At 47.6% G+C, this 25,930-nt stretch overlaps 1 protein-coding gene across 1 annotated transcript in view; it reads left to right on the forward strand.

The window, feature by feature from the left end:
- Window positions 1-25,930, forward strand: part of CSMD2 (CUB and Sushi multiple domains 2) — a 268,349-nt gene that overhangs the window by 131,378 nt on the left and 111,041 nt on the right. The window contains exons 19-20 of the mRNA XM_023758472.1: window positions 2,306-2,432; window positions 23,038-23,240. Coding sequence (XP_023614240.1) covers window positions 2,306-2,432; window positions 23,038-23,240 — 330 coding nt within the window. The remainder of the gene's footprint in view (window positions 1-2,305; window positions 2,433-23,037; window positions 23,241-25,930) is intronic.

Here is a 25,930-nt window from a genome sequence, read left to right on the forward strand (position 1 = left end):
CACAGGGGTCGCCTAAGACCATCGGAAAACACATATATAATTACATATTGTTTTGTGATTAATCACTATGCGTTAATTATGTTCAATTTGTAACAGTGAAATTGGGGTCACCACAACATGAGGAACTGTATTAAAGGGTCGCGGCATTAGGAAGGTTGAGAACCACTGCTCTAGAGTCTTTCCCTCTCTGTGTTTGAGGTTGACTCAGTCTGCAGTCATGCCCCATCCTCCCTTCCTGCATCCCTGTTTTCATCCCCTTCTTTCACGCATGTGCCAGGCCCTATGCTAGGCCCCAGGAATCGAGGAGAGCAGGTCCCAGCCAGCAAGGGAGACACATGCATAAGCAGACACGGATAGAATGCCGCAGGCACGCCAGAGCGAGCAGAGTGTAAAGGAGAGATGATGATTCACATTATAGGCCAATTACTTGCTTGCCAGAAGGATTCACTGTAAAGTTCTTTTGCCAGTTGGACTGAACTTTGAGGAAGCGCTCAAGCAGTGCTAGTAAGAATATTTATACTTTGAAACTCAGAGGCCTTCCCCACTGGAACTCCCTCAGACCCCACTCAGGGGAGTGAGGCTGTGTATTTGGGATTATGGGTGTATATTTTTACACATGTCACATCATCGTAGACTTTATCGAGGTCTACCAGCAATGACTACTGTGACTTACACATCCGGGTGTGTGCTTCATTGGTGAGTGTGTGTCACAACCCAACGGGGCAGCCAGGGTTCTGGGACGGGAAGAAGGGGCAGGACCAGGAAGAATAGAGTCCAGTCGTCTTGACAGTGACTCTGCTGCAGGCTGGCCACCTCCGAGAATGTGGCCTGTGAGGAGAGCAGCGGTGTGTCCTCCAGAAGTGCTCCCAGTGCTGCTCCTCCGAACACTCGCTTTCTCCAAAGCCAGAGGGGCTTCTCCATCTGGGATACGGAAGGGAGCTCTAGCCAAGGACATGGTCATTTCCTGCCGCCTTTCTAGCTTCCTCTTCTATTTGTGGGGCTGACAGTCCTTCTCTCCACAACTTATGTGTCATCCTCTCTCCCCACCCTGCTCGCTGCTATGGGCCCGTTCCATCCTGCGTCTGTCGACCAGGTTGGCATCGCCCATCCCCACAGCACCACAGAGCAGGGACTCGAAGTGAGGCTGGAGCAGAGAATCTGGTCTCAGGAGCACTGGCAGAGAGCCCCTCCCCCAGCCCTGGCTTAGTGGTCCCGTGTCCAGCCATAGTGCCCTGGACATTCTTAATGGGTCCATTATAGCAACAGGCGAAGGCCAGTCTTCTGTTTGTGACGTTGATCCCATCTTCTGTTTCTTCCAGGATCTTGTCCATCAGTCATTTCCTTTCCTGAAAGCTCTTCAACCCTTCATTTTCATGCTCCCTTGATTCAGACCTTTATCATAATTGGCCTGGGAAGCAATAAGTTTTTTTTCATTCATTGGATCATCCACCCATCTATTCATTTGATAAGCATTTATTAAAACATCTCTCATGTGCCAAACACTATACTAGACACTTGATGTGAAAATATGGGTAAGACCAGGTTTCTGCTGCCAAGGAGCTTATAGTTGTGTGGAGGAGGTAGACATGATAATAGCATGTTGCATGTGCTGTGATATAATCTGTTCATGCACCGTATGCATGTACCATATTTGTTTATCCATTGACCAGTTGATGGACATGTGGGTTGTTTCCAGTTTTTGTTTATTATGAATAATGCCACTGTGATCATTTGGGTACAAGTTTTTGTGTGAAAGTATGTTTTCATTTCTCTTGGGTATATACCTAAGCACAGAATGGCTGGGGTTATATGATAACTATGTTTAATTCTGAGGAACTATGAAACTGCTTTCCAAAGGGGCTGCACCATTTTAAATTCTCACCAGCAATGGATGAGGGTTCCAGTTTCTCCTCATCCTCACCTACACTTGTTAGTGTCTGTCTTTTTCATTTTAGCCACACTTGCAGGTGAGAAGTAGCATCTCATTGTGATTTTAATTTGCATTTCCCCAGCGATTGCTGATGTTAAATACCTCTTCATGTGCCTCTGTGCAGAAATGTCTATTCAAATCCTTTGCCCATTTTTTTTCCCATTTTTAAATTGGGTTGTTTGTCTTTTCACTGTTGACTTGTAGGAGTTCTTTGTAGATCTGAATACAAGTCCCACCCAGGGGCATTCTGTATGCGGAGCCCAGTCCCTTGGGATGAATGAGAGGGACTCAGGGACATGGAAAAGAGGAAGCACCAAGTGGTCACTGGCAGCACAGGCCACCCCATGAAACTCACTCTTTTGGGATTTCTTTCAGCTGAGTGTGGAGGGACAGTGAAAGGAGAGCTGTTGGGGCAGGTGCTGTCACCCGGTTATCCAGCTCCCTATGAACACAATCTCAACTGCATCTGGACCATCGAGGCTGATGCTGGCTGCACCATTGGGTAAGTGTCTGGCTGGCCAAGTGACCATTGTCAAGTGACCATTTAGGGGAATCATCACCAGCCACTCAGCTGGTAGCCAGTCCCACCCACTGGCGGCCCTGTGAACAGCAGGGGTGTAGGATCCCAGGCTTGGGCTGGGCCCATGGACAACCTGGAAAGGCCGGTCTCGGCCTCACAGGGCTGCCACCCAAGTTCATACGACTCTGTGGTCTAGATGGCACAGTTACAGCAGTGACTGAGGGCATGGGCTTGACGTCATGTGAACCCCAGTTTGAATCCCAGGACCTTGGCTAACTGAGTCTTTTATCCTCTGAGTCTTACTATCTCCTCTGGATTGTGGTTATAATGCCAACTTCTCAGGATAAAGCACTTAAAAGAGATGCTGTATGCATTGTGCTCAGCACAGTACTTGGAACATGGTAAATATTTAACAGTGGCTCTGTGGTCGTTTCTCTGACAGCAGTAAGGGTCAGCTTAAGTTGTATGAGCCAGATTACTTCTCTTTCTCAGTCTGAATTTCCTCAACTGTAAAATGAGGACAAAATTCTTATGGTTTAGGGTTGTGGAGAGAACAATTACAGCATCCAGCAAGGACAGTCAGAAGAAAGAAAAAGGAAGGGAGGAAGGAAGGTTGGCTCAGGTGTAAAGGTCGTTATATGACTAATCTATATATTAAAAGCCTAAACAACCGTTACAGCAGAACTACCAGAATAACCGGTCACTAGGATGCACACTGACCACCAGGGGGAAGACGCTCAATGCAAGAGCTGCCCCCTCGTAGTCAGTGCTCTGTGGGAGCGCCACTCAGCCAGAAGCCGGGCTCACGGCTGGCGAGTGCAGCGATGGTGGCGGGATCCTCCCCTGCCTCTGTGGCAGTGCTAAGGAGCAGTGAGCAGGCAGGCAGTAAGGAGCAAGGGGTCCGAACTGCAAGAGGGATGTCTGACTGCCGGCTTAGGTGGATATCCCCTGAGAGGTCCCGGACTGCAAGAGGACAGAGGCCGGGCTGAACCACCCCTCCACCCCCATGCACGAATTTCATGCACCAGGCCTCTAGTACATCCATAATAGTCTCTCAGTAAATATGAAATGAGCATTGAGTGAATCAAGAGCATAATGACTCATTTACTTTAGTGTTCAGGTATGCAAATCAGGAAGAGGTCTTCCCCTTTTCCACCTTGGAGCATTGCTCATTCATGCACTCACTTCATTCATTCAGGTAACAACTCTGTTTAATACCTGGCAGTGCCTGTGCAAGGTGCTGACCTTGTGCAGATGAATGAGACCCTGTCACTGTTGCCAGAGAGGAGAAGAGTGTGCGCAGAGTGAGGTGAGGCCATAAGGAGGAGGGGTATGAAAGGCAGGACAGGAGGAGACCAGAGATTTCCTCCTGAAGGATGAAGAGGGGTTGCCAGGTGGCCAAGGAGAAGGATTGGTGGGAGGGGAAAGGCCTTCTGGGCAGAGGAATTGACCCAGGTACTCAGCCTCAAGCTGGAAATGGTCCACGTGGTGGAAGGCAGGCAGCAGTGGGAGATAATGCTGGAGAGCCTGCTGTGGCCCGGCTCGGGGCTGCGATGCTGGGCCTGGACCTGTCGGCAGCCTGCGGGAGGGCATGGGATCAACTGGGTCCAGACCCTAGTGAGGAAACTGCCTCCAGAATGTGGGTGGGTGAAGAGGCCTGAACCTCGATGGTCACAGTGGGGACGGAGAAGAAGGAACAAATGCAGGAGACGTGTAAGTGTTCACCCAGCTGGTCTCCCTCTCCTCATAAACATGGAAACTGAGGTTTCTTCTGTGTCCCCATGTCTTGTTGTGTAGCACACACTGTAAACTCTACAGACAGGTGGAGAGAGCAGCACACCCAGAACCTGCGGACCTGCCACCACTGCGAGTACTTCGCCATATTTGCTTGCTTGCTTTTCCCTTTTCTGTTCATCCTTTTTTCTCTTTTTTTCCTGAATCGCTCAAAAATGCATTGTGGACCATGACACTTCATTCCTACATACTTGGCAGCATCTTCTAAAGAGAAGGATGCACTCCTCGGGAAGCAACGTTAGCCTGCCCAGGACTAATGAAGGTTTAGGACAAGGGCTGGGGGAGAGCAGAGCAGACAGGAGCGGCTGACAGCGACAGTACGGGCGGGCGCAGTGACAGGAGTTCTGGGCAGGATGGGGACCATGATCACTTAGGGCAACAGTCGGTGTGGGGTGGGCTGGGAGACCAGGGGCGCCCTTCTTAGCTGTCAGAGAGAGAGAACCCAGACACATACAGGCAGTGTCCTGTCCCGTGTGACACAGCAGGAACTGGGAAGTCACGGGGCATGCAAGTGTGTGTGAGGACCCAAGGTGGGAATAGCAGGGAGAAGGTGAGGACGGGTCAGTCTGTCACATGGAAGGCTTCTTGAAACCAGTGCCAAGTGAGCAGAGATGGGCTTCCCAGATGCCCTGAGAGCTGCCCAGAGATGGAGATGATTGACAGCTCATCTCCCCTTCTCGTTCAGCCCCCACCCAGCTTGCCTTCCCAGTGTGTACGGCAACTCTGGGCACTTTGTACTCAGCGCGTCTTCTCTCTTCCTCTCCCCTTCTCTCCCTCTCCCCCTCTCTCCCTCCTATTCTCTTCCACTCTCCCTCTCTCCTCTTTCCCCCTTTCTCTGTCTCTCCCTTGCCATCCCCACACACCCCTCACTTGGATGACCAGCAGCAAATGTAAGGTGATTTATAATTAGACTGAAATTAAGACAAACACATTTAGCCCCTTTTGTGTTCGAGTTTTTATTCAGAGTAAGCTTTCGTTATTATTTCTTAAATGTGAATATCTTTGTAGACTTTTTATAAGAATCGATACTCTTTTTTAAGAATTCAAAATGCAAACAAGAGAGATGTTTATCAAGTAGAAATCAGAAGTCCCCACAATCTCACTCGGTTCTCCTCCGCACACTATCGATAGCCGTGCCACTTGGTATGCCAATAGGACATGAAGCAAATGCAACAGACGTGGTTCCCAAAACAAGGTCATCTCTATGCGTGGCTCACTCACCTGCTTTTTGTTTCACTATTTAGTCATGTATCACCATCTTATTGTGTCAATATATATAGATCAGCCTCTTCCTGTTTGACGGCTGCAGGGAATGCTAATGTGCACACAACCATAATTTATTTAACGGCTCCTCTGTTGATAAAGTGGATATTTTCAGGTTTTCACTCCAGTAAACATCCTTACACATGAATCTTTGAACAGTCGCTCAGTTGTTTTCTTAGGATATATTCTTGAAAGACAAATACAAGATGCGTGACCTCAAATTTCCCTCTAACGGGTGCAACGATTTCCTCTCCACCGGAAGCCTGCTTCCCCACACGGCACCTCCGCGGTGGCCAATCCCGGCGGCGTTCACCAGTTTGGTGGACAAAATGATATTAAATTGTCTTTGCTGCTTCAGGTTCTTTGTATATGTTCCTTGGGGGAGTTTATGTTTTTCATATAGAGCGTTCAACTCAGTTCATTTCTAAATAGTCTATCATTTCAGTTTAGATTTCTTTTTCACCTGAGCATTTAAGAATGTTTTAGAAGTTACTAAGTGGTTACATACGATCTTTTGTTATTATTTTTATTTTTACTGCATTGTACCTTTTTTGCTTTTTGAATTTTTCTCTCATGTTCTATGAATGTCCGAAGTGAAAAGAATATAGGGTTTTATGTATTTCTTTTACATCAAGTGTATTATGCTTTCTTTCAAACAAACAATATGCTTTTTCATTGTTTTTCTTTATTTTCAACGCTTCCGTTGTCAGCAGACTTGATTTAATGGGCTTGGTCTTCCCTCTAGTGATTTGAAAGTTCTAGATCCTGTTTTTATTCTGCCAGTGATTTTGTCTTTTCATTAATTCTGTTTTCAACAATATTTATCCTGGTATTTCTCCCTCTTTCTTTTGGAAACCTTGTTTTTACTTTTGTTTCTGTTTCCAAGAAGCTGTGTCTTGTGTTTACCGATTGCTCTTGGCAGCCTATTTTTGTTTTCATCCGTGGTTATCATCTTGCATCTCTCTGAGAACATTACTTATGTCTCGTTTTTACAATGTCTCCCGCTTTTCCCTGCATTAACTGCATTGTACGGTTGGACCATGTGGTCTGGCTATTCAGCTGGATTCCTTTGAAGAGCTGATTCTCTTTACATCCTCAGAGTTTTGTCATTTATTCAGTATCACTTTGTAGCTGAGACCTGGGCTCTGGCACCAGACCACCTGCCATGCCACTAGCTGGGTAGCTTAGGAAGCTCTTCGAGCAGCACTCTGAGCCTCAGTTCTCTCATCTGCAAAATGGGGATTTAAAATAGTACCTGCCATCTCAGTCTGCCATGAGGATTAAGTTAGTTAACATACGCACTTAGAACAGTGCCTGGCATGTGATTCCCAAGTGATGAGCAGGCCCTCCAGGAGGCAGGCAGGTGGTTGTGGTTGTGAAACACCCTCTGAGCACAGCAGGCTGTCGGTTACCCCTCAGTCACAGGTGGTGGGTGCCAGGCTATTGGTGGGAGCAGGTGTCAAGCAGTCCCCCCTTTGGGTGTGCCAGGTGGGAGGGGATGGGAGACAGCCCACAGGCCAGGCCCTGAGACTGTTCCCAGGGGCACAGACAAGAGAAAGCTTGCTGTTGCCTCCCCCCACTCTGACCCAGCCCCGACCAAGTGTGGGGAGTGGCCAGAGGGATGTGAGGTCAAGCTCAGCCCAGAAGGTGGGCAAGGAGAGTCCCCTTCCAGAAGCGCCCAGGAGGGACAGTGGTCAGGCTGACCCTTCCTGGGTGTGCACTCAGACCCGCCTGGAACAGGGACACCTGCGGCATTGTGTCCTGACAGCCGGGAGTGGGGCAGGTTGTTGATGAACTCCGTCCAGGCTTGGCAGCTAGGAGCAGGAGAGCAGATCCTTGAGCTGCACCTGCCACCTCACTTGCTTCTGTGGTCAGTAAATAGAACATGGACGTTTTAACCCATGTGGTGGGACCTCTTCTCAATTTCCACTGTTGGGCTGGAATTTTCCTTTTTCTAATCAGTGGACCAGCTCAGACGAAAATTTCAGAAGAGAGGGCAGCAACGCCTTTTTCTGTCTGTCCTGCCCTCTACCCAACATTTATCAAACACCTGCAGCCTACTCGGTTCTGGATCGGTTATGACTGTGCCCATTTTATAAATGAGCTCGTTGAGGCCCAGAGAGGATGACTGTCTCACAGTTAGCCACTCAGGTGGGTTTCCATCCCGTCTGTCTAGCCCTAGTCTTTCCTCTTCCCAGTCTGCCGTTCAGACCCTGGTTTAGTGCCAGTGAGCAGAACACGAGCACCTTGTGTTCTTGAGCTCCCTCCCTGTGCCCAGCTGTGTATGCTGTGCCTGGGAAACACACAGGTCAGCCCACGGCTGGCTCTTGTCTTCCAGGGGCTCACATGTTTGGGGGAAATAGTCAAACAGGTGCTCCAAGACAAGGTAGATGCTGTAAGCAAGTCAAGTTCAGTAACAGAGCAGAGAGAGAGAGAGACGTTCTGTCTGGAGGTGCAGAGGCGAACATTCCAATTGAGGGGAAGGAGAGTAAAGGCACTAACACAGGGGACATAGGGTCTGTCCCCGAGACAGTCCGCCCTTGATGTGGCTGGAGCCTGCATGGGGCTGGGGGGTGGGGGAGGGTAAAAAGTTTCTTGAGTAGAAAAGGGTCTCTGAATGGATTTCTCACTGTAACGAGGACTCACTGGAATATTGAGAAGACAGTAATGACATTCAGTTCAATTAAAAATCCTGGAGCATTTACTCAGTGGCAGGCATTCTGCCAGGCACTGAGCATATAAATATGAATACGAAACAGTCTTTCCCCCTTGAAGACCTCGGTCTTGCAGACAGACACTCTAGGGTTATGAATGGAAATAGGACGACCGACCAGAGTGGCGTGGGCAGATGGAGGTCCTCGCTTCTCCCAGAACGAGCCTCTGCAGGTCCCATCCAGGCCTGCGCTCGGGATGCGGTTCCTGTCCTCTGGCTCCGCCCACCTGGCAGCTGCTCCAGCTCCAGGCATCCTGTCTGTGTTCCAGTTTCAAAGAAGAGGGAAGGGCACAGAGCCTTCTCCTCGTGAGCGTGTGCGTCTTTATTCGGGAAGAGCCACCATCCTTAGAGACATCATCCCACATCTCATTAGTCGGAACTCACCAGGCCTGGCTGAGGGAAAGCAGGAAGTCAATTTGGTTTTGCTTTTAGAGCAGCGGTTCTCAACCTTCCTAATGCCGCGACCCTTTAATACAGTTCCTCATGTTGTGGTGACCCCCAACCATAAAATTATTTTCGTTGCTACTTCATAACTGTAATTTTGCTACTGTTATGAATCGTCATGTAAATATCTGATATGCAGGATGTATTTTCATTGTTACAAATTGAACATAATTAAAGCATAGTGATTAATCACAAAAACAATATGTAATGATATCTGTGTTTTTCGATGGTCTTAGGCGACCCCTGTGAAAGGGTCGCGACCCACAGGTTGGTGGCCCACAGGTTGAGAACCGCTGTTTTAGAGTTTCAGTAGGAAAGACAGACAGAGGAGAGGTTTGGAGCACAATAGGAAAGCATTTGCAGGGATAGTTCATGATTCCCGGTGGCAGCGGGGGGAGAGGGGGGGAGGGTATCCCCAAGACCGAAGTGCTGGCCTTGCTGCATCTAAATGGCAGGGGCAGTTCCCATGCAGGTGGAGGAGAGGGCCTGCCAAACATGTGGAGGAAAGGACAGCCAAATGCACAGCTGCTTGGGAAAAGGTCATTGTCTGGCGTGACTCAGTGTTGCCACTTCGGGAAGATCAGGGGCAGCCACACAGAACCAACTGGCTGTGAAGCCGGAGAGGAGTCCAGTGTAGCTGTTTGAGGGGCCTGGTAACATTCAGAAGAACTGGGTCTTGTTTCCTGAGTACAGATTGTGCTGGGGTTGAAAGCTCTGTGGTCTGCCTCCATGGAGGGGGAGGCATGGAAAGGGGAGGGACAGTCCTTTGCAAGCGAGCTTTCCCTAAAGACACTGGGGCCCGTGCAGAGTGGAGAACTTATTGTTCCTGGGAGCTCTGATTTCTGCTTCTAACACCCATGTGGTCATAAAGCTCATTTTAGCTAATAGTCCTAGTTGGTTGATTTTTAATCATAGGGATTAATGCAGAGGGCAACCTGGAAACTCCGTTCTTGGCTGTCAGTCTCAAAGCAGAGGGATTACCAAAAGGGTGGAGCAGAGTGTTGATTAACCAGAACCCCTGCCCGGTGGAGCTTGTCTTCCTGGGAGGGTGCTGGACTCGACACAACATCTGGCTGTGCCTGCAGCCCAGACTCTCCCGCTGCAGCTTCGCATCCGCCACAGGGTGCAGGTCCCCACCGTGCTCGGGGCTGCTTCCCTCTAACCAGCGAGCGGGCAGCTGGCCCAGAGGAGGCAGAAGGCACCAGAAGTGGAGCTTCTGTTCACAGCTCTTGCCAGGAATTGTGGCCGCAGGTTGAGCAGCTTCCAGAAGGTTTACCCATGAGCAGTGGCAGTAAGTTAAATCTTAAACAGAGAGGGTCCGTGTACTTGCACTGTGAGAGCTGACCTCCTGAGGGAATGGAGCAGCTAAGCCTGCTCCATATTCCTTTGTCAGAGTTAAGGTTTCAACAAATCGGGGAACAGTCAAAAGGAACACAAAAGGTGTTTGAAGAAGACACTGTGGGTAACCTGGTGGGTATGAATGTAGCTGTAAGAGTGCTGGTGCTCTCTGGCAATTTCGTTTTTCACGGATGACCTCTAGAAAAAGAAGCATGGAGTACTTCAAATTATCCAAGAAAACAATCCAGCTGATCGACACTGGAGGCTTGCATTGGCCACACATGAGCTTGGCCGCCAGTTTACAGTCCCAGGAATGAATTCCCACATCTCTCGGGAAAATAAACAGTTCAACCAAAGAAATGCAGGATGTTGGTGGGCCACACTGGACCAGCATAGATCCCTCCTTTCCAAAAGGTAATTAACAAGCAAGCCAGACAAATAAAATCAACTTGTGGTGGCACTAAAACATAGCATTCTAAAAAAAAAAAACAACCCAACATTTTCCTAAAGAAATAGAAATGTATTTTCTGAAAAGATTTTCTAATAGTAGAAGGAAATTTAAATGAGTAGATAATCTCATTTAAACATAAGAAATAGGGTTGATAAGTAGCAGAAGATGGATGAGGAAGTGGGTGAGGGGAGCTTCTGAGATCGAAAGACAGTGATGGAGACAAGTAGACGATGCAAAGAAACTAAATACATGATAACACTTAAAATCCACAGTAGCAGGATTTGCCTCGTAAGAAACATGACCATTGAAGCAGGAACCTCCTGGAGAATCTCTCTGAGACTGCAAAAAAAATTATGAAGGTATGAAAGTAATGAAAGAAAAGTTGCCAACTATGGAAGACAGAGTGCCAGTCCAGGCAGATAAATGAAAGGGGAACAATGAGCAAATAGAGCAGAAGGTATAATAAAATACAAAATGTCAACTAACTCCCCGAGAAGGGGGTGTGGGTCGGGCAGTAGGATGGGGTTACCAGTGCTAAAACTTCCTTGGTGAATTGAAAGGACTCCCTGAGATCTAGACAAAATGATGTAGATACCAAATGAAAAATAAAAGTGTACCAACCATAATAAAAAAAAATCCCTAAAAGCCCTGGCAGGTTAGAGCATCGGCCTGCACACCAAAGGGTCGCAGGTTCGATTCCTGGCCAAGGGCATGTACCTGGGCTGCAGGTTCGATCCCCAGCCCTGGTTGGGGCACATGTGGGAGGCAACCAATCGATGTGTCTCACATTGATGTTTCTCTCTCTACCTCCTTCCCTCCCATCCACTTTCTCTAAAAAATCAAAGGAGCCAGGCCTGTGTGGCTTAGTGGTTGAGCGTCGACCTATGAACCAAGAGGTCACAGTTTGATTCCCAGGTTGTCGGCTCAATTCCCAGTAGAGGGCGTACAGGAGGCAGCCGATTGATGGCTCTCATCATTGATGTTTCTATCTCTCCCTCTTCCTCCCTCTCTGAAATCAATAATAACATGTATTTTTTTAATCAAAGGGGGAAAATGTTCTTTTGTGAATATTAACAAAACAAAACAAAAATAAGTCCCTAAAAGCATTTGGCAAAATACACAGGTAAGCACACAATCGGGTCGTATGAAATAAAACAGTCGTTTATGAAAAACAAGAAGCATAACTAATCCAACTCCTAGGATTTCTTCTCCGTGATATCAAAAGCCAAAGCCAGTGGTATTATGAGACTCAACCATTGCTGCTTCAGCCAGGATACAACATGCACCAAAGCCACAGAAAATTGCCACTCGAGCCACTCGAGCCCCTTGAAGAACTGGCAGAGACCTTGCAGATGGCCCCGACAATAGCAGGTCCTAATGCCTAGAACCTATACACGTTTCTTCATTTGGAAAAAGGATCTTTGCAAAATGTGATTAAATTAAGGATTTTGCTCGATGATCTGAGTGGGTCCTAAATGCAATGACACATGTCCTTAGGGAGAGTTCATACACACAGAATAGACCATGATGTGAAGACAGACACAGGGAATGGAATGATGCAGCCACAAGCCAAGGAATGCCAACAGCCACCAGAGGCTGGAAGAGGTAAAGAACAGATCCTCCCTACAGACAGACCCCAGAGGGAGCACGGCCCTACCAAGAGCTTGACTTCAGCACAGAGATACCGATTTCAGACCTCTGGCCTCCAGAACTGTGAAAGAATAAAGTTTTCCTGTTTTAAGTCGCCAAATTTTTGGTACTTTGTTACAGCAGCCACGGGAAACTAAAATGGATGTGATTTCGAGCCTACTAGATGTTCAGGAAAAGACTGCTAAGGATGATGACCATGAAAGGTGATATTTAATTGGAGTCTATAGTCCCTGGTTATATTGTCAGTGGTTTAGTATTGGGTAAAGGAAAATCGTTTTAAGTTTCCTGTGTTACATAAGGCAGAGTGAAATAGTATATTATTTTTTTTAATTTTTATAATTAGAGAAAATGCAAGTTTGGGAGTGTTTTTGAAAATATTTAAAGATGCTTAAGAATTAGAAACAAAATGTATAATATACAAATCACTGAAGAAAGTGGAAAAACTACCCGGCTGGTGTGGCTCAGTGATTGAGTGTAGAGCCATGAACCAGGAGGTCACAGTTCAATTCCAGGTCATGGCACATGTCCAAGTTGCAGGTTCGATCTTCAGTGGGGGGCATGCAGGAGGCAGCCAATTGATGGTTCTCTCATCATTGATGTTTCTTTCCCTCTCCCTTCCTGTCTCTGAAATAAAAACACATTTTAAAGAGTGAAAACTAAGAAATATTGCAAAAAAAGAAAATAGTAAGAAAAACATATAAACAAAAGTATAAAATAGGGTGATGAAAAGAAGCTTGCATTAGCAATACTTGCCAGCTAATGTAGCAAATAACCCCCCAATCTCAGTGTTTTAACCCAGTAAAGGTTAATTTTTTACTCACTTTACAGTCCCATGCTGGTCTGCAGTTGGGCAGGGCCTTGGGGTGGGGTTGGAGTGTCTCTTCGGCAAAATAATTCATGGCTCCAGGCCCCTTTTATGTGAGAGCCTCACCATCCTCCAGGGCTTCCTCACATCTGGCCAGCTGAGGAGGGAAGAGATCTTTTTAAGAGCCAGCGCTTCCTCCCACACCCCACTGGCCAGAGCATGTATTACAGGTCACCTGTCCTGAGGGAGGTGTGCCTAGGAGAAAGAGGATGCAACATTCAGTGAACACATAGTGTCGCCACCACCAAGAACACACATCAGTTCTGATAATACGTGTCATTGACTTTTGTCTGACCACTACTGTGTGACCTAGGAGGGAACCGGAGGAGGAGAGACAGCCCCTGGAGATGCCAAGGTTACAGGAGTGCAGGATGGGCCAGTTGCTGGGAGAGTCCATGGACATACGGCCCAGAGCTAAGAGCTGTAGTCTGAGACCTGGTTGAGGGTCAGCAGAGAACCAAGGTCAAGTGGGAGAGCAGAGTGCATGATGCAGATGCTAAGCAAAGGGTCTGCGAAAGGGGTGGGCAGAATGGTGAGGGGGTGGGGAGTGAGGGGGCATCCCCCGAGAGAGGCCCCGGATGATGGCGTACAGGAAAGGGAAGCCTCTGTTGTTAGATGTGGAGGAATTACTGACTGACCTATGGGCAGAGAGAGAGCTATAAGGAGCCATGAGCTGGCACCCGCATGTAAAACTTCCATATTACAAGGTAACCATGATCACATTAAGTAGAGGGGGGTGGGGGAGGATGCTTCTAAACTGAAGAGCAATAAAATATTAAAAATAAACATTTGAGACAAAGAAATGCCATGAGAATACATAATAGCATGAGATCACAATATTGATTTTTAAAAAAAGTAAAAGTCAAGGGAAAAAGAAAACATTAAATGGGACAGAAGGAATTACTTCACATGGTAAAATTCATAGCCCATAGTAATCCTAACAGTCATGAATCTTTATGCACCAAATAACCTACCAAGAAAACATAAAGCAAAATCTGTTGGAAATACATGGAGAAATGGACGGCCGTAGAGATTTAACAAATCTGTCTGAGTCAAGTAAAAATAAATAGAGCAAATATGGAATTGGCTTTAGGTGATTTTACCCTTTATTGATTTTATACTATGTATCAGAGTCAGTGCAAGGCACTTTACGTGTGATTTCATTTGCCGCGATCCTCTCAGCAACATTGCTGAATAGGTGGCGTTACTGCCATTTTCCGGAGGGGTAAACTGAGGCTCTGGGAGGTTCCCCAATTAGCGATCACGGAACGAGTGTTTGAACCCCGATCTTTGCCTGCACAGCTTCTGGTTTGTTTGTTTGTTTGCCACTTTGTTACAAAGCCTCTTCAGGAGACACGAGCCTTTCACTTTATGGAAACTGTTTCTTCCAAGAAGGACCAAGGTGCATCTGCCTCTCACAGGGCAGGCTCTAGCTAATGAGAGGCAGTCACAGGGTTTTCATTTACGGGGCGAGGATGAAAGAAGGCAGCTGGTCCAAGGTCACCCGGCAGCTGAGAGTGCCGCACAAGGCAGCAGCCTACCGCGTGCGATTGTGCACTGCCCGGTCCTCCCAGAACGCCAGCCGCTGCAGCAGCTTCAGTGACCGGAAACCCAGGTTCATGCCTTCCCTTACGGAAATAACAAAAGATTCTTTTCTTCTATTGAATACCAGCTGGCTCTAGACGCCAAGGCTTGCTTTGGGCTTTGGGCTGTCTTCTCCTTTTTTCTCTGGATAGCAGGATGCTTTAATTATTATTGTCTGCTATTATGATCATGGTTTAATTGTTTGTTTGCAGCTCAGTAGCTCAGAGGGGGGCATTTTATAAAACAAGGATTATTTTCTCACTGCCATGTCCAGTGTCACTAAGGATAATTTAAGCTGCGTTCTCATCTGGGGACAGGAGTGATTGCTGACCCTCATCCCCCTACAGCAGCTGTTCGTGCACACACTGTCTTCCCCCTGATGTAAAGACCCGCCGTGATGGCTCATATGGGGCAGCGTCCCGTGTTCATGCCGAGCACCCAGGCCCTTTCACATTCTGGGGCCCAGTCAGAGGGCAAGGGAAATCGACATGGCAAGCTGCATGGACTTCTTTTTCTCTTCTCGTTTTTGCGTTTCTCTTGCAATGGATGCAGATGAACCCCCTGTAAGCCATGAGGTGGGCAGTCTCCCAAAAATGCCCGATGTAGTCAAGTTTCCTTCAGACTGAGAGACCTGAGGGCTGGAACCCCAGAAGCAAGTTTTGTCTGTAGACAGCCCTAGAGAGGTGCCGGCTCCTCCGATGAGAATCCGGTGCTCTCTCGGCTTTTTAGATTTAGTCAGGAGGTGGGTTAGCGGACAAGGGCTGCTGGAACAGACTGAATGGCTTAAAGTAGCGGGTTTATTTTCTCACCGTTCTAGAGCCTGGAAGTCCAAGATCAAGGTGTCAGTAGGGCCATGTTCACTCCGCAGAGTCTGAGGAAGAATCTGTTTCGTGTCCCTCTTGGCTTCGGTGGCCGCCGGCCCCCCTCGGCATCCTTTGGCTTGTGGGCACATCACTCCAATCTCTGCTTCTACCTGCCCTGTGTCTCCTCAGTGTCTCTGTATCCAAATCTCCCTCCCCTTTCTCTTACGAAGACATCAGTCCTTGGACTTGGGGCCCACCCTAATCCAGTGTGACCTCATCTGAACTTGACCTCATTGCACATTCACAGTGCGCTTACCTTTTTGGGGGAAGACAGTTCAACCCACTGAAGGTGGTGTGAGGGTGTTGCAGGGCAGGAACCTTCCAGGCAGAGGGGAGTCCCCAAAGCCAGACCTAGAAAGTCTGGCTCTAATCTGTTGGGAAGGAGGAACCGTGGCTGGGGCGGATGTGTGATTCAGGAAAATCTCCTGGCCCTGGCGGAAAAGGTGGATTGAAACGGGGGGAGGGGGCCTGGGCCCAGGGAGGCCAGGTACACTTTTTGGCCCTGGCAGAAAAGGTGGATTGAAAAGGTGGGAGGGGGCCTGGACCCAGGGAGGCCAGGTACACTTTTTAGGCCTCAGTATATGCTGGTCCCCGTCTTGCGATCTCCTTCCTTTCTCAGTTTCCTTGTGCTTTTCTTTCTTCAAAACTCAGATACCTCCTTGATGAAGGTTTCCTTGCTCTTCTCAATTAGAAGACAACGTTATAAAAGAAAGGCCTTTGGTACCAGAGAGATGTGGTCTGAATACTGCCTCCAGCCCTTACTAGCTGTTGACCCCCTTCCCAATCCCCTCCCTGCGAATTGCCTCAGTTAACCCTTGGGGACTTCAGCTCCCCCATTAGCAAGATGACAAAATAGACTCTAAATTGCAGGGGTTCTACGAGAACATCAGACAATATATATGCAGTATTTGGCACAGAGATATTTCCACAAGCGCTTCCTTTTCTCCCTCCCCCGTTATTTGGAGAGCACTCTGTGTACCCCGCTCCTGTAGTACCTAGTGCACATATTGTTATGCTTTGTTGGCTCTTTCAATGAGCAGCAGCAGCCTCTGGGGCAAAGACAGAGCCTTCCACATCCCCACAGCTCTCAGCGCCGCTGGGCACGCAGTATACTCAGCCTCTCCCTAGCTTGTGTGTGTCTGTGGCTCAAAGGACTGAGTTCAGTATTTCAAAAGCCCAAAGAAGCCAGATGTTCACCTGCAGGGGAGCGCGCAGGCAACCCAAGATGCCTGGGCCAAAATTAGCCCAATCCATCAGAACTTCTGCTAAACATTTTATACACTGATTCCTGTAAGGTAATACGAGCCCTCGGTAAGAGTCCTCACAAATGTGGTTGGTTTGGCAAGGCGTCTTCCCTGGCCATCGTCCAGGATTTCTTATAGGGGTCCCTAGGCTCCTGCAGAGGCCCCTCGATCCGTTCTTGCCCATGCCAGTCTCTTCTCACCTGGGCAGCTAGAGTGATCTTTCCATGTAAATCGGCTCCATCAGGCCCCAGCTTAAAATTCTTCCATGACTGACTTCCCTTAGCCTGTAGAATGAAGTCCCGACTTTTCCCCGACCCAAGGCCCCCCCCCCCCCCTGGCCTGGCCTCTGCCTGCCTCTCGTGGCCTCAGTGGCCTTTCCGTTGCTCATACCCTCCAGGCTGGTTCCCTTCCGGGGCCTTTGCACATGCTGCCCTTTATGCACAGAAAGCTTCCTGCCAGCTCTTACCCTACCCTCCCTCCCATTGGCTGGCTCCCTGTGAGCCTCTCATCTTGCTTAAATGTCACCTCGTAGAGAGGTCTTCCCGGCCACTTTGTCTAAAGCAGGTGCTCCTCCTCAGCACGGTGCTCTTACAGCTGATAATCTCTTAATGGGTTTGTGTCTGCGGGAGTACTGCCTGTCTGCAGAAACAACCGGAAGATGACTCCCTGTCTGTCATCCTCACCATGATCTCCCAGCGCCCAGCACGTAGGAGGTCTAAATAAATGAATGCAGTAAGATGTCTGGAACTGCAGCCTCTGTCCTTCGCATTGTTTTTGCATGCAAAGGACCTTGGGCTGCCTCCTCCTGCCACTTCTCTTGACCTCATCAGTGCCAAGCCTTTGACTTTGTCTGATTAGCAGATCAGCTAAGCTGAATGCAATGGGCTGGCATTTTTAATTCATGGTCTCAAATGTCAGCCCTTTACCCTTGTGTATGATTCCTATGTAAACTATTGATTACTGATGGGGCCTCTTCAGTGCATGCCTGGCGCTCGGCCATAGCCTCTCCCTTCTGGAGATGTGAGCAGCAGCAGCAGGGAAAAGAGGGGAAGCATTAAACTCTAACCTGGACCATAATTTTATAATGAAATTCTGGCTCAGTTTCTAACCAGCCCTGACCTCGGGCAAGTTATTTAACCTCGTTGAACCTCCATATTCTCATTTTTAAAGATAGAAACACTGCTACCTACAAAATAAAGGTGTTGTGAGGATTAAGTGTGATAATGTGTGAGTGCCTTATACACAGTGCTTGCTTCCTAACATGTTTTGTTTCACTTCCACTTCGTCTCCATATTCTTTCCTTTCACAACTTCCTATCAGACTGTCCTCCTGGGATTTTATTCATTCATTCATCGATGCACTCATTCATTCAATTACTCACCCTTAGGGACTTTAGTCCATCTGTAACTGAAAGAAGGTAGCACCCAAACTCTTCTAGCTAATTTTCATTATCTTCTCTCAGTACAGCTCTTTTCCCTCTGACATCGCAGCAGCACCGCACAGCTCACCGCCTGGTCTGCCCCTCAGTGCACGGAGTGGCAGCAGGGAGACAGGGGAGGAAGGGGTCGCCAGGATAGCAGCCAGGGCTCTTGTTTGCTCTGCTTCCTGGGAGCTCTCCCCCCACCACCCCACAAACCCCCCGTGTGGAGCCTGTCCACCAGCCTGTTCCCCGTAAACACCTTGAAGAGCAGCCCATCTGTCTTCACGCTGCCGGAAGCCCTCAGAGGGGAGGCTGCCAGAGGGACGAGAACACAATCACTGAGAAAACCCACACAACTTCTGGTGCGCGGCAGTCTCCACCTACATCTACTAGTATAACAGGGACCATCTAGGAAATCCGAGAGACTCACTTGAATCCTAGTAGAACTAACTGGTGGCTGAAAATAAGGAGCACACACACATACAGTCAACAATAAATATGTATCAAAAAAGTATATCCAAGAAATGTCGCAAAGAAGAAAACCATAAAGCCACCGGAGTACATAACTAAACCCTAAGTAAGTTAAGACCTCTACAGTGTTCCTGGCTGGAGAAAATCAGTAACACACAGATATCAGTTTGCCACAATTAATCAATAAATATCTTCACTTCCAAATAAAATATCAGTGGGATATTTTGGAACTTGATCGCTGTAAAGTTCATCTGAAAGGATACATTTGGGAAATTAGCTAGGAAATTTTGCAGAGAAAATACAAAAGGAAACTTGCCCTGTAACCGTATCAGATTATGAGACTATGAAAACCAAAGTAAGCTGAGCAGCTGTGTTCACGGCATCACCAACAACCCAATAGGCAGCGGAGGGAGCCCTGGAGCTGAGGAGAGTCTAAAATTGGACCCACGGCCAAGGCGACATTTCACACCCGTGGAGGAACCTGGGTGGTTCAGTTCTGAGGGTCTTCTCTCCAGGGAGCCAGTGTACGGTCCGGAGTGTTGGGCACGTCTAGGCACTGGGGCTGCAATAGTGAGCAAGGCTGGTCCAGCACTGGTGAAAATTACCTTCTACCTGGGGAGACGAGCAGCAAACGTGAATAAATGAAGTCTTGGCTGTAATAAATGCTAAGGAGGAAGTAAACAGCGTTTCATAGTCAAAATGTGGACGAGGTAACTTTACATAGATGTTGGGACAACTGAATGTGCATTTGGAAAAATAACGAACCTATAAACCTCCAAAACATGAAGCTATACAACTTCTGGGAAAATATTAAAGTTCTGCTTTTGAGCCATTTGGGGGAGAAGAGGGAAATGTGACGACCAGTATTCTTAAAGGGAAAGATTAACATGGTTGTGTATGTAATGTGAATAACTTCTATCCCAAAATAAAAACAAAATTTAAAAGGAAAAAAGATACCAGATGCCAGGAGAAAATATTAATAACAAATATACTGTTCAGTGGGGATGTAAATTGATACAATCACAAGAGAATGATTTAGCTATATTTTCCAGCATTTAAAAAATATATGCCCATTCTCCCCCAAAAAGAATATTTCTACAAGTCAACTGAAATATTAACAGAAATGTGCAAAGCTACATGAAGACAGTGTTCCTTGCAGACTTATCTATAATAATAATAGCGTAATATGCTAATTAGACCAAACAGCTGAATGACGGGGTGAACTTCCAGACAAAGCTGGGGCTGCGAGGGCCGAGGCAAGCTGCCGCAGCTGCGAGGGCCAAGCCCATTGCACGAATTTCATGCACTGGGCCTCTAGTATAAAATACAACGCTAAAGCCATAGTGAAATACAATAATGTTCTTTTCTGCAGAAAAAAAAATTAATGTATATGCCCATAATATTGTATTCAGTGAAGAAAGAAAGTTGCACAATCATCATGTAAAATATGCTTCCATTTGCGGGGGAAATGTGTTTGTGCACATTAAAAAAAGGTCTGGAAGAACATGTACCAAAACTAAGAGGAAGCAAAGAGCTCTGGAAAAGGAGGTTGGTTTGTGTGAAAGAGACTTTTTAAAAATTGAATACATCTGTATATTGTTTGCCTTTTTCTGCCTTGAGCACATCTTGAAATTTTTATAATTTAAAAGATATTTTTAAAAGGAGATGGTGATGAATGGATTGGAGCCTGGAATAGAACAAGGATGTCAGTGGACAAACAGGAAATCCAAATAAAGTCTGGAGTCGAGTTCAAAGTCTTGATCCACAGTTGGTTTCTCGGTTGTAACAAATGTACCAGGGCAATGTGAGACGCTAACAATGGAAGAAAAGGTGAGGGGTGTATAGGAATTCTCTGTATTATCTTCACAACTTTTATGTAAGTCTACAACGATTCCAAAGTAAAATTGATTAGAAGAGAGAGATTTGCATGGGCTCTTAACCAAGGCAGCTTTGGCAGTCGGAACCATTTTGTTCTGGAAGATTTCGGGTTCCTACTGATCTCTGTGGCCAGCGGGCACACCACACGTGGAGAGCCCTGCCTAGCCTCCTTGGGTTGTCAGGGATTAGCTGGTATGTAGCTAATATCCCACGTTCTGCCCTTGGGAAACCAAGGTGTAGGCTTACCCTTGTACCCTTGCACCCACCACAGCTGGGCCAGCGTCTCAGGCACCCACAGCAACCCCTGCTCTTTAGCACCTCCTTTTTTTAAGTCTTCATTTTTTAGAGCAGATTTCGGTTCATAGAAAAATTGAGAGGAAGGCACAGAGATTTCCCAGAAACCCACTGCCCTCACACAGGTAAGCCTCCCCACTAACATCCCCCTCAAGAGTGGGGCATTTATTACAGTTGATGAACCAAATTGACACATCATTATCACCCAAGGCCCATAGTTTACATTAGGATTTATTTTTGGTGTTGTACATTCTGTAGATTAGGACAAATGTATAATAACGGATTCACCATTATAGTATCATAAGAGTATTTCCACCTCCCTAAAAATCCTGTGTGCTCCACCCATCCATCCCTCCTGCCCATCCAGTCCCTGGCAACCACTGATCTTCTCACTGTCTCCATAGTTTTGCCTTTTTCAGAGCGTCATAGTTGGAATCATACAGTGTGTAGCCTTTTCAGAACACCTTCTTTCACTTGGCAATATGCATTTAAGTTTCCTTTTCATGGCTTGATAGCTCATTTCTTTTTAGTGCTAAATAGTATTCCATTTTTTGGATGTACAACGGCTTATTCTTTCATTCACTTACTGTAGGACATCTTGGTTGGCAGTTATGAATACAACATTATAAGCATCCAAGTGCAGGTTTCTGTGCGGACATACCTTTCAATACATTTGTGATTGGCTTTCAATACATAATGTGATTGCTGAATTGTCTGTTTGGGTTGGTAACACACTGTCCAGCTGTCTTCCCAAGTGGCTGAGCCATTTCGTATTCCCACCAGCAATGAGCGAGAGCCCCTGCTGTTTCTCATCCTCGCCAGCTCTGGGTGCCCGTGTTTCAGATTGTGGCCGTTCACATAGGTGTGTAGTGGTATCTCGGTGCTGTTTTAACTTGTAGTTCCCTGACGACATAGATGTGGAGCAACTTTTTATATGTTTGCTATTTGTATGTCTTCTTTGGCGATGTGTCTGGTAAGACTTTTAATCCATTTTTAATCAGGATGTTTGTTTTTCTTATTGTTGGGTTTTAAGATTTCTTTGTGTATTTTAGATAACAGTCCTTTATCAGATGTGTCTTTTGCAGATTTTCTCGCAGTCTGTGGCTTGTCTTCCTATTCCCTTGACATTGTCTTTTGCAGAGCATAAATTTTTAATTTTAATGCCTTCCAGCTTATCAGTTCATTTTTCATCGGTTATGTCTTTGGTGTTGTATCTAATAAGTCACACCATACCCGAGGTCATCTAGGCTTTCCCCTCTGTTATCTTCCACGAGTTTTCGTTTTATGCTTACATTCAGATCTGTGGTCCATTTTAATTTATTTTTGTCAAGGGTATAAGATCTGTGTCTAGATTTATTTTTCTGCATGTGGCTGTCCAGTTGTTCCAGAAGCATTTGTTGAAGAAATTACCTTTGCTCCATTGTATTGCCTTTGCTCCTTTGTCAAAGATCAATTGACTATATTTGTGTGGGTCTATTTCTGGGCTCTCTGTTCTGTTCCATTGATCTGTTTGTTGTTTCACCAATACCACACTGTCTTGATTGCTGTAGCTTCATATTAAGTCTTCACATCAGGCTGCGTCAGTCCTCCAACTTCTTCTTCAGTATCGTGTGGCGGTTCCAGGTCTTTCACCTCTCCATTTGAACTTTAGAATCAGTTTGTCAATATACACAAAATAACTTGCTGCATTTGATTGTCTGTTTTTACCTATATCCTTTATCTTACCTTCTCAGCATCCCCCGCACAACTTAGAATGATATGGGTGTGGACTCAGGAGTGGCTCTGGGAGCTGTTGTATAGAACCGAGAAGGTTGGGGTTGACAATGGCAACATGAGGCTCATGATAACAAACAAGATGCTGACCCTAGCCAGTGTTGTTCAGTGGTTACAGCATCAGGCCACGCACCGAAGAGCCGTGGGTTTGATTCTCGGTCAAGGGCACATACCTCGGTTGCAGGTTCATTCCCAGCCCCTGTTGGCCCATGTATGGGAGGCAACCAGTTGATGTGTCTCTCACATGAACCTTTCTCTCTCCTTCCCTCCCTCCCTTCCACTCTTTCTGAAAATCAGTGGAAAAAATATCCTCTGGTGAGAATTAACAGAAAAAGTGCTTAAAATCTACACCCCTCACCCTTGTCCCCATCACTAATGACTGCAGTGGGAGGAGCAAGCTGGGTGGGAATTCTGAGGATGCTGCCAGACACGGCCTTCTCTCCCTTCCTACGAGCCTTTTAGGTTTCTGACCTTCCCTAACCGGATGCCCCGGACAGAAGTGGCTGGGCCCCACCTGACCGCTGCCTCTTCTCCCCGTTCAGGCTCCACTTCCTGGTGTTCGACACAGAGGAGGTCCACGATGTGCTGCGCATCTGGGACGGGCCCGTGGAGAGCGGGGTCCTGCTGAAGGAGCTCAGCGGCTCGGCGCTGCCCAAGGACCTGCACAGTACCTTCAACTCCGTGGTGCTGCAGTTCAGCACCGACTTCTTCACCAGCAAGCAGGGCTTTGCCGTGCAGTTCTCAGGTCTGTGCCAGCCTTCCCCGGCCCCTCTCTGTCTGTCCTGCTGCCTCGAGCCCCTCCGGCCCTCCAGCTCTCCACTCATGTAAAGATGCTTATTGAGCATCTGCTGTGTGCCTGGTACAAGACTAGCGCTTGTTCAGATATCCACGCTGCACTTACTCAGTGCGGGGAGTGGGGGACACAGGCAGGTTAGTAGACATTTACGTACAAATTGATAAGCACGTGGAGATATGTAAACTACGATGCTCACCTTGGGGCATCCAGGAAAGATAATGCCCAAGCTCAGACCTGAAGATGAGTAGCAGTTACAGGAGAAAAGACAGTGTTTCCAACAGCGAATAGTCGGCCATGACATAGAGCTGGTCTGGCCACTGACGTGGATTTTGGAGCCTCTGTGGCCCCCATTCGATGAAAAGGAAAGAAAAGGTACCCTGGCTGTAAAGAGCACATGCACAGCGCAGAGGCAGGGTAACCGGTTCAGACGCGAGGCTCGTTCCTGGGGCCGAAACACGGGAGCCGGGGAGGGAGGTGGAGAGTGGTTTGGGGTGCAGTTATGGAAGAGCCGATCTGACGTGGCGCACATTCCGGTTCTTAGTCTAGTAAAGGTCTGGCAGCTAAATGTGAGCAATCTAAATTCAATTAATTATGTACCGCCGGAGCCAATTATGGAGGAGCATGACAAAGAGCTGCGGAAGATGGGCAGTGCTCAGACGTCAAGTCCCAATATTAGATAATGTCTATGATTGGCCCTGCCTCTGCCTGTGATGCATCATCTCATCTCCTCTGAAGTGCCTCTCCCGTCACTCATCTCCCTGCACAAGTGACTCTGCCTCGGTCGGTGCTTGCGTTTATTATACAGCAGCTGTCTTCATTACCATCTCCTTACTCCTCTGTCTGTCTGTGTGAGGGGTTTCCATGGTGATTCCGGAGCAAGTCTGCATGGCACCTGTGCCGTGGCTTTGCCTCCACACTCTCACCAGGCGGGGTATCAGCTAAGGGTGGTTGGGTATATCCCTGGCACCAGTAGGGCTGTAATGGAGCTGTAGACCCTGCGCCTAGCTCTCTTCTGATCCATCTCCTCCATAGAGATGAAGGTGTGGGCAGATGAGAGTCTCCAGCATTGAGTTCTTTTGTACTTATTAATTTGCCCATTTAGCACTAATGCAGGCTTCCAGCCCAGTGAGAAATAGCTCCTTGCAAGGTTCATTGAGAATCTTCTTCCTTGATCATGGCATTCATTCATCCATGGAGAGAGTCCCTGGGGGCCACTGAATAGCACTGAACTAGTCTGAGATTAGGGTTCCAGCATGGTACAACAAGGGAGTCACTTTAGATAAGCATTTCCCAGCATCTGTTCCCTGGAGTTCCAGGGATTATTTATTGGTATTGCAGGAAAAAGAAGTTTGCATACCTGGCCAGTGTGGCTCAGTGGTTGAGTGTCAACCTATGAACCAGGAGGTCATGGTTTGATTCCAGGTCAGGGCACATGCCCGGGTTGGGGGCTTGATCCCCAGTAGGTGCCATACAGGAGGCAGCTGATCAGTGACTTTCTCTCATCAATGATGTTTCTACCCATCTTTGAAATCAATTAAAAATATAGTTTTTAAAAATATTTTTTTTAAATGCAGGGTCAAGTGATGCTGGGAAGGTCCTCAGGTTGAGGCGATCTAAAGAGGTTATCTGTATTTTGGGACCTCTCAGGACTGCCGGTGTGCTAATGCACATAGGTTCAGGAGGTGCCTGTAGGCCACAATTGCCAGACATATTTGGCCGGGGATGACTTTTTTCTAAGCCATCTCAAGTGATTAGCATTTCGTGATACAAACTTTGGAAATTGCTGGAAGAAGCAATCGAAGGGACTCCCAGCAGTGAAGAGGGTAGAATGCTAAAGAGACGGCTCAGTACACTCTCTGGGAAAAGGAGTATTATGAATAATTAAACGAGACATGTATTTTCTCTGGCTCTGCCCACACCAATGAGTATGGCTTTAAAAAAAAAAAAGCCCATAATTGTACCAATGAATTCCCCCACGGATCTGCATTATCTGACCTCCACTGCGTCCTCAGCGGCGCCACGTGGGACAGAGTCCCTGGGCGTCTCGTGAGCCGTGCCTTCACCCAGCAGCTCCAGTGCCTTCTCGTGCATTGCCCAGCTCCTCGATACACTTTCCTCCTTCAAGGTTCATCTCAGAGGCCACTTCTTCCTCACCTCCCCATTCAGAATACATCGCTGGAGACGATGGCACCTTCAGCACTTTACTTCTGTGTCTTCAGCACACTGTCAGTTCCAGATACTCTGCTTTACAGTGGAGCTGGCCACCTGCTTGCCACCCTACAGAGAGCTCTGCGGGGCTCGGGGTCACCTCACACCATCCGACTCCTCCACAGGGTGCGCATGCAGCAGGTGCTCAATCACTGCCACCTGCACAGTTGGCACACGGAGACGTGGACGAGTACAAGGAGGGTTTTCTCCCACACGAGGATTTCCTTAGTTGGGCGAGCCACCCTGGGCATTGCTTAGGTCCGCAGAGAGGGGAGTGGGCAAAGCTCGCCAGCCTGAACTCCAGGAAGGCCAGTGGTCTGGGTGTAACCGAGGTTCGGGAAAGGTTACCTCCCCTGTTACTGTCATTGGTTAGCAAATATCAGGACTACTCTCGGGAAGAGAGAGTGGCTCAGCCCATGTTAGCTTTATAG

This window comes from Myotis lucifugus, unplaced genomic scaffold, assembly GCF_000147115.1.
Source record: "Myotis lucifugus unplaced genomic scaffold, Myoluc2.0 scaffold_131, whole genome shotgun sequence".
Taxonomy (NCBI): Eukaryota; Metazoa; Chordata; class Mammalia; order Chiroptera; family Vespertilionidae; genus Myotis; species Myotis lucifugus.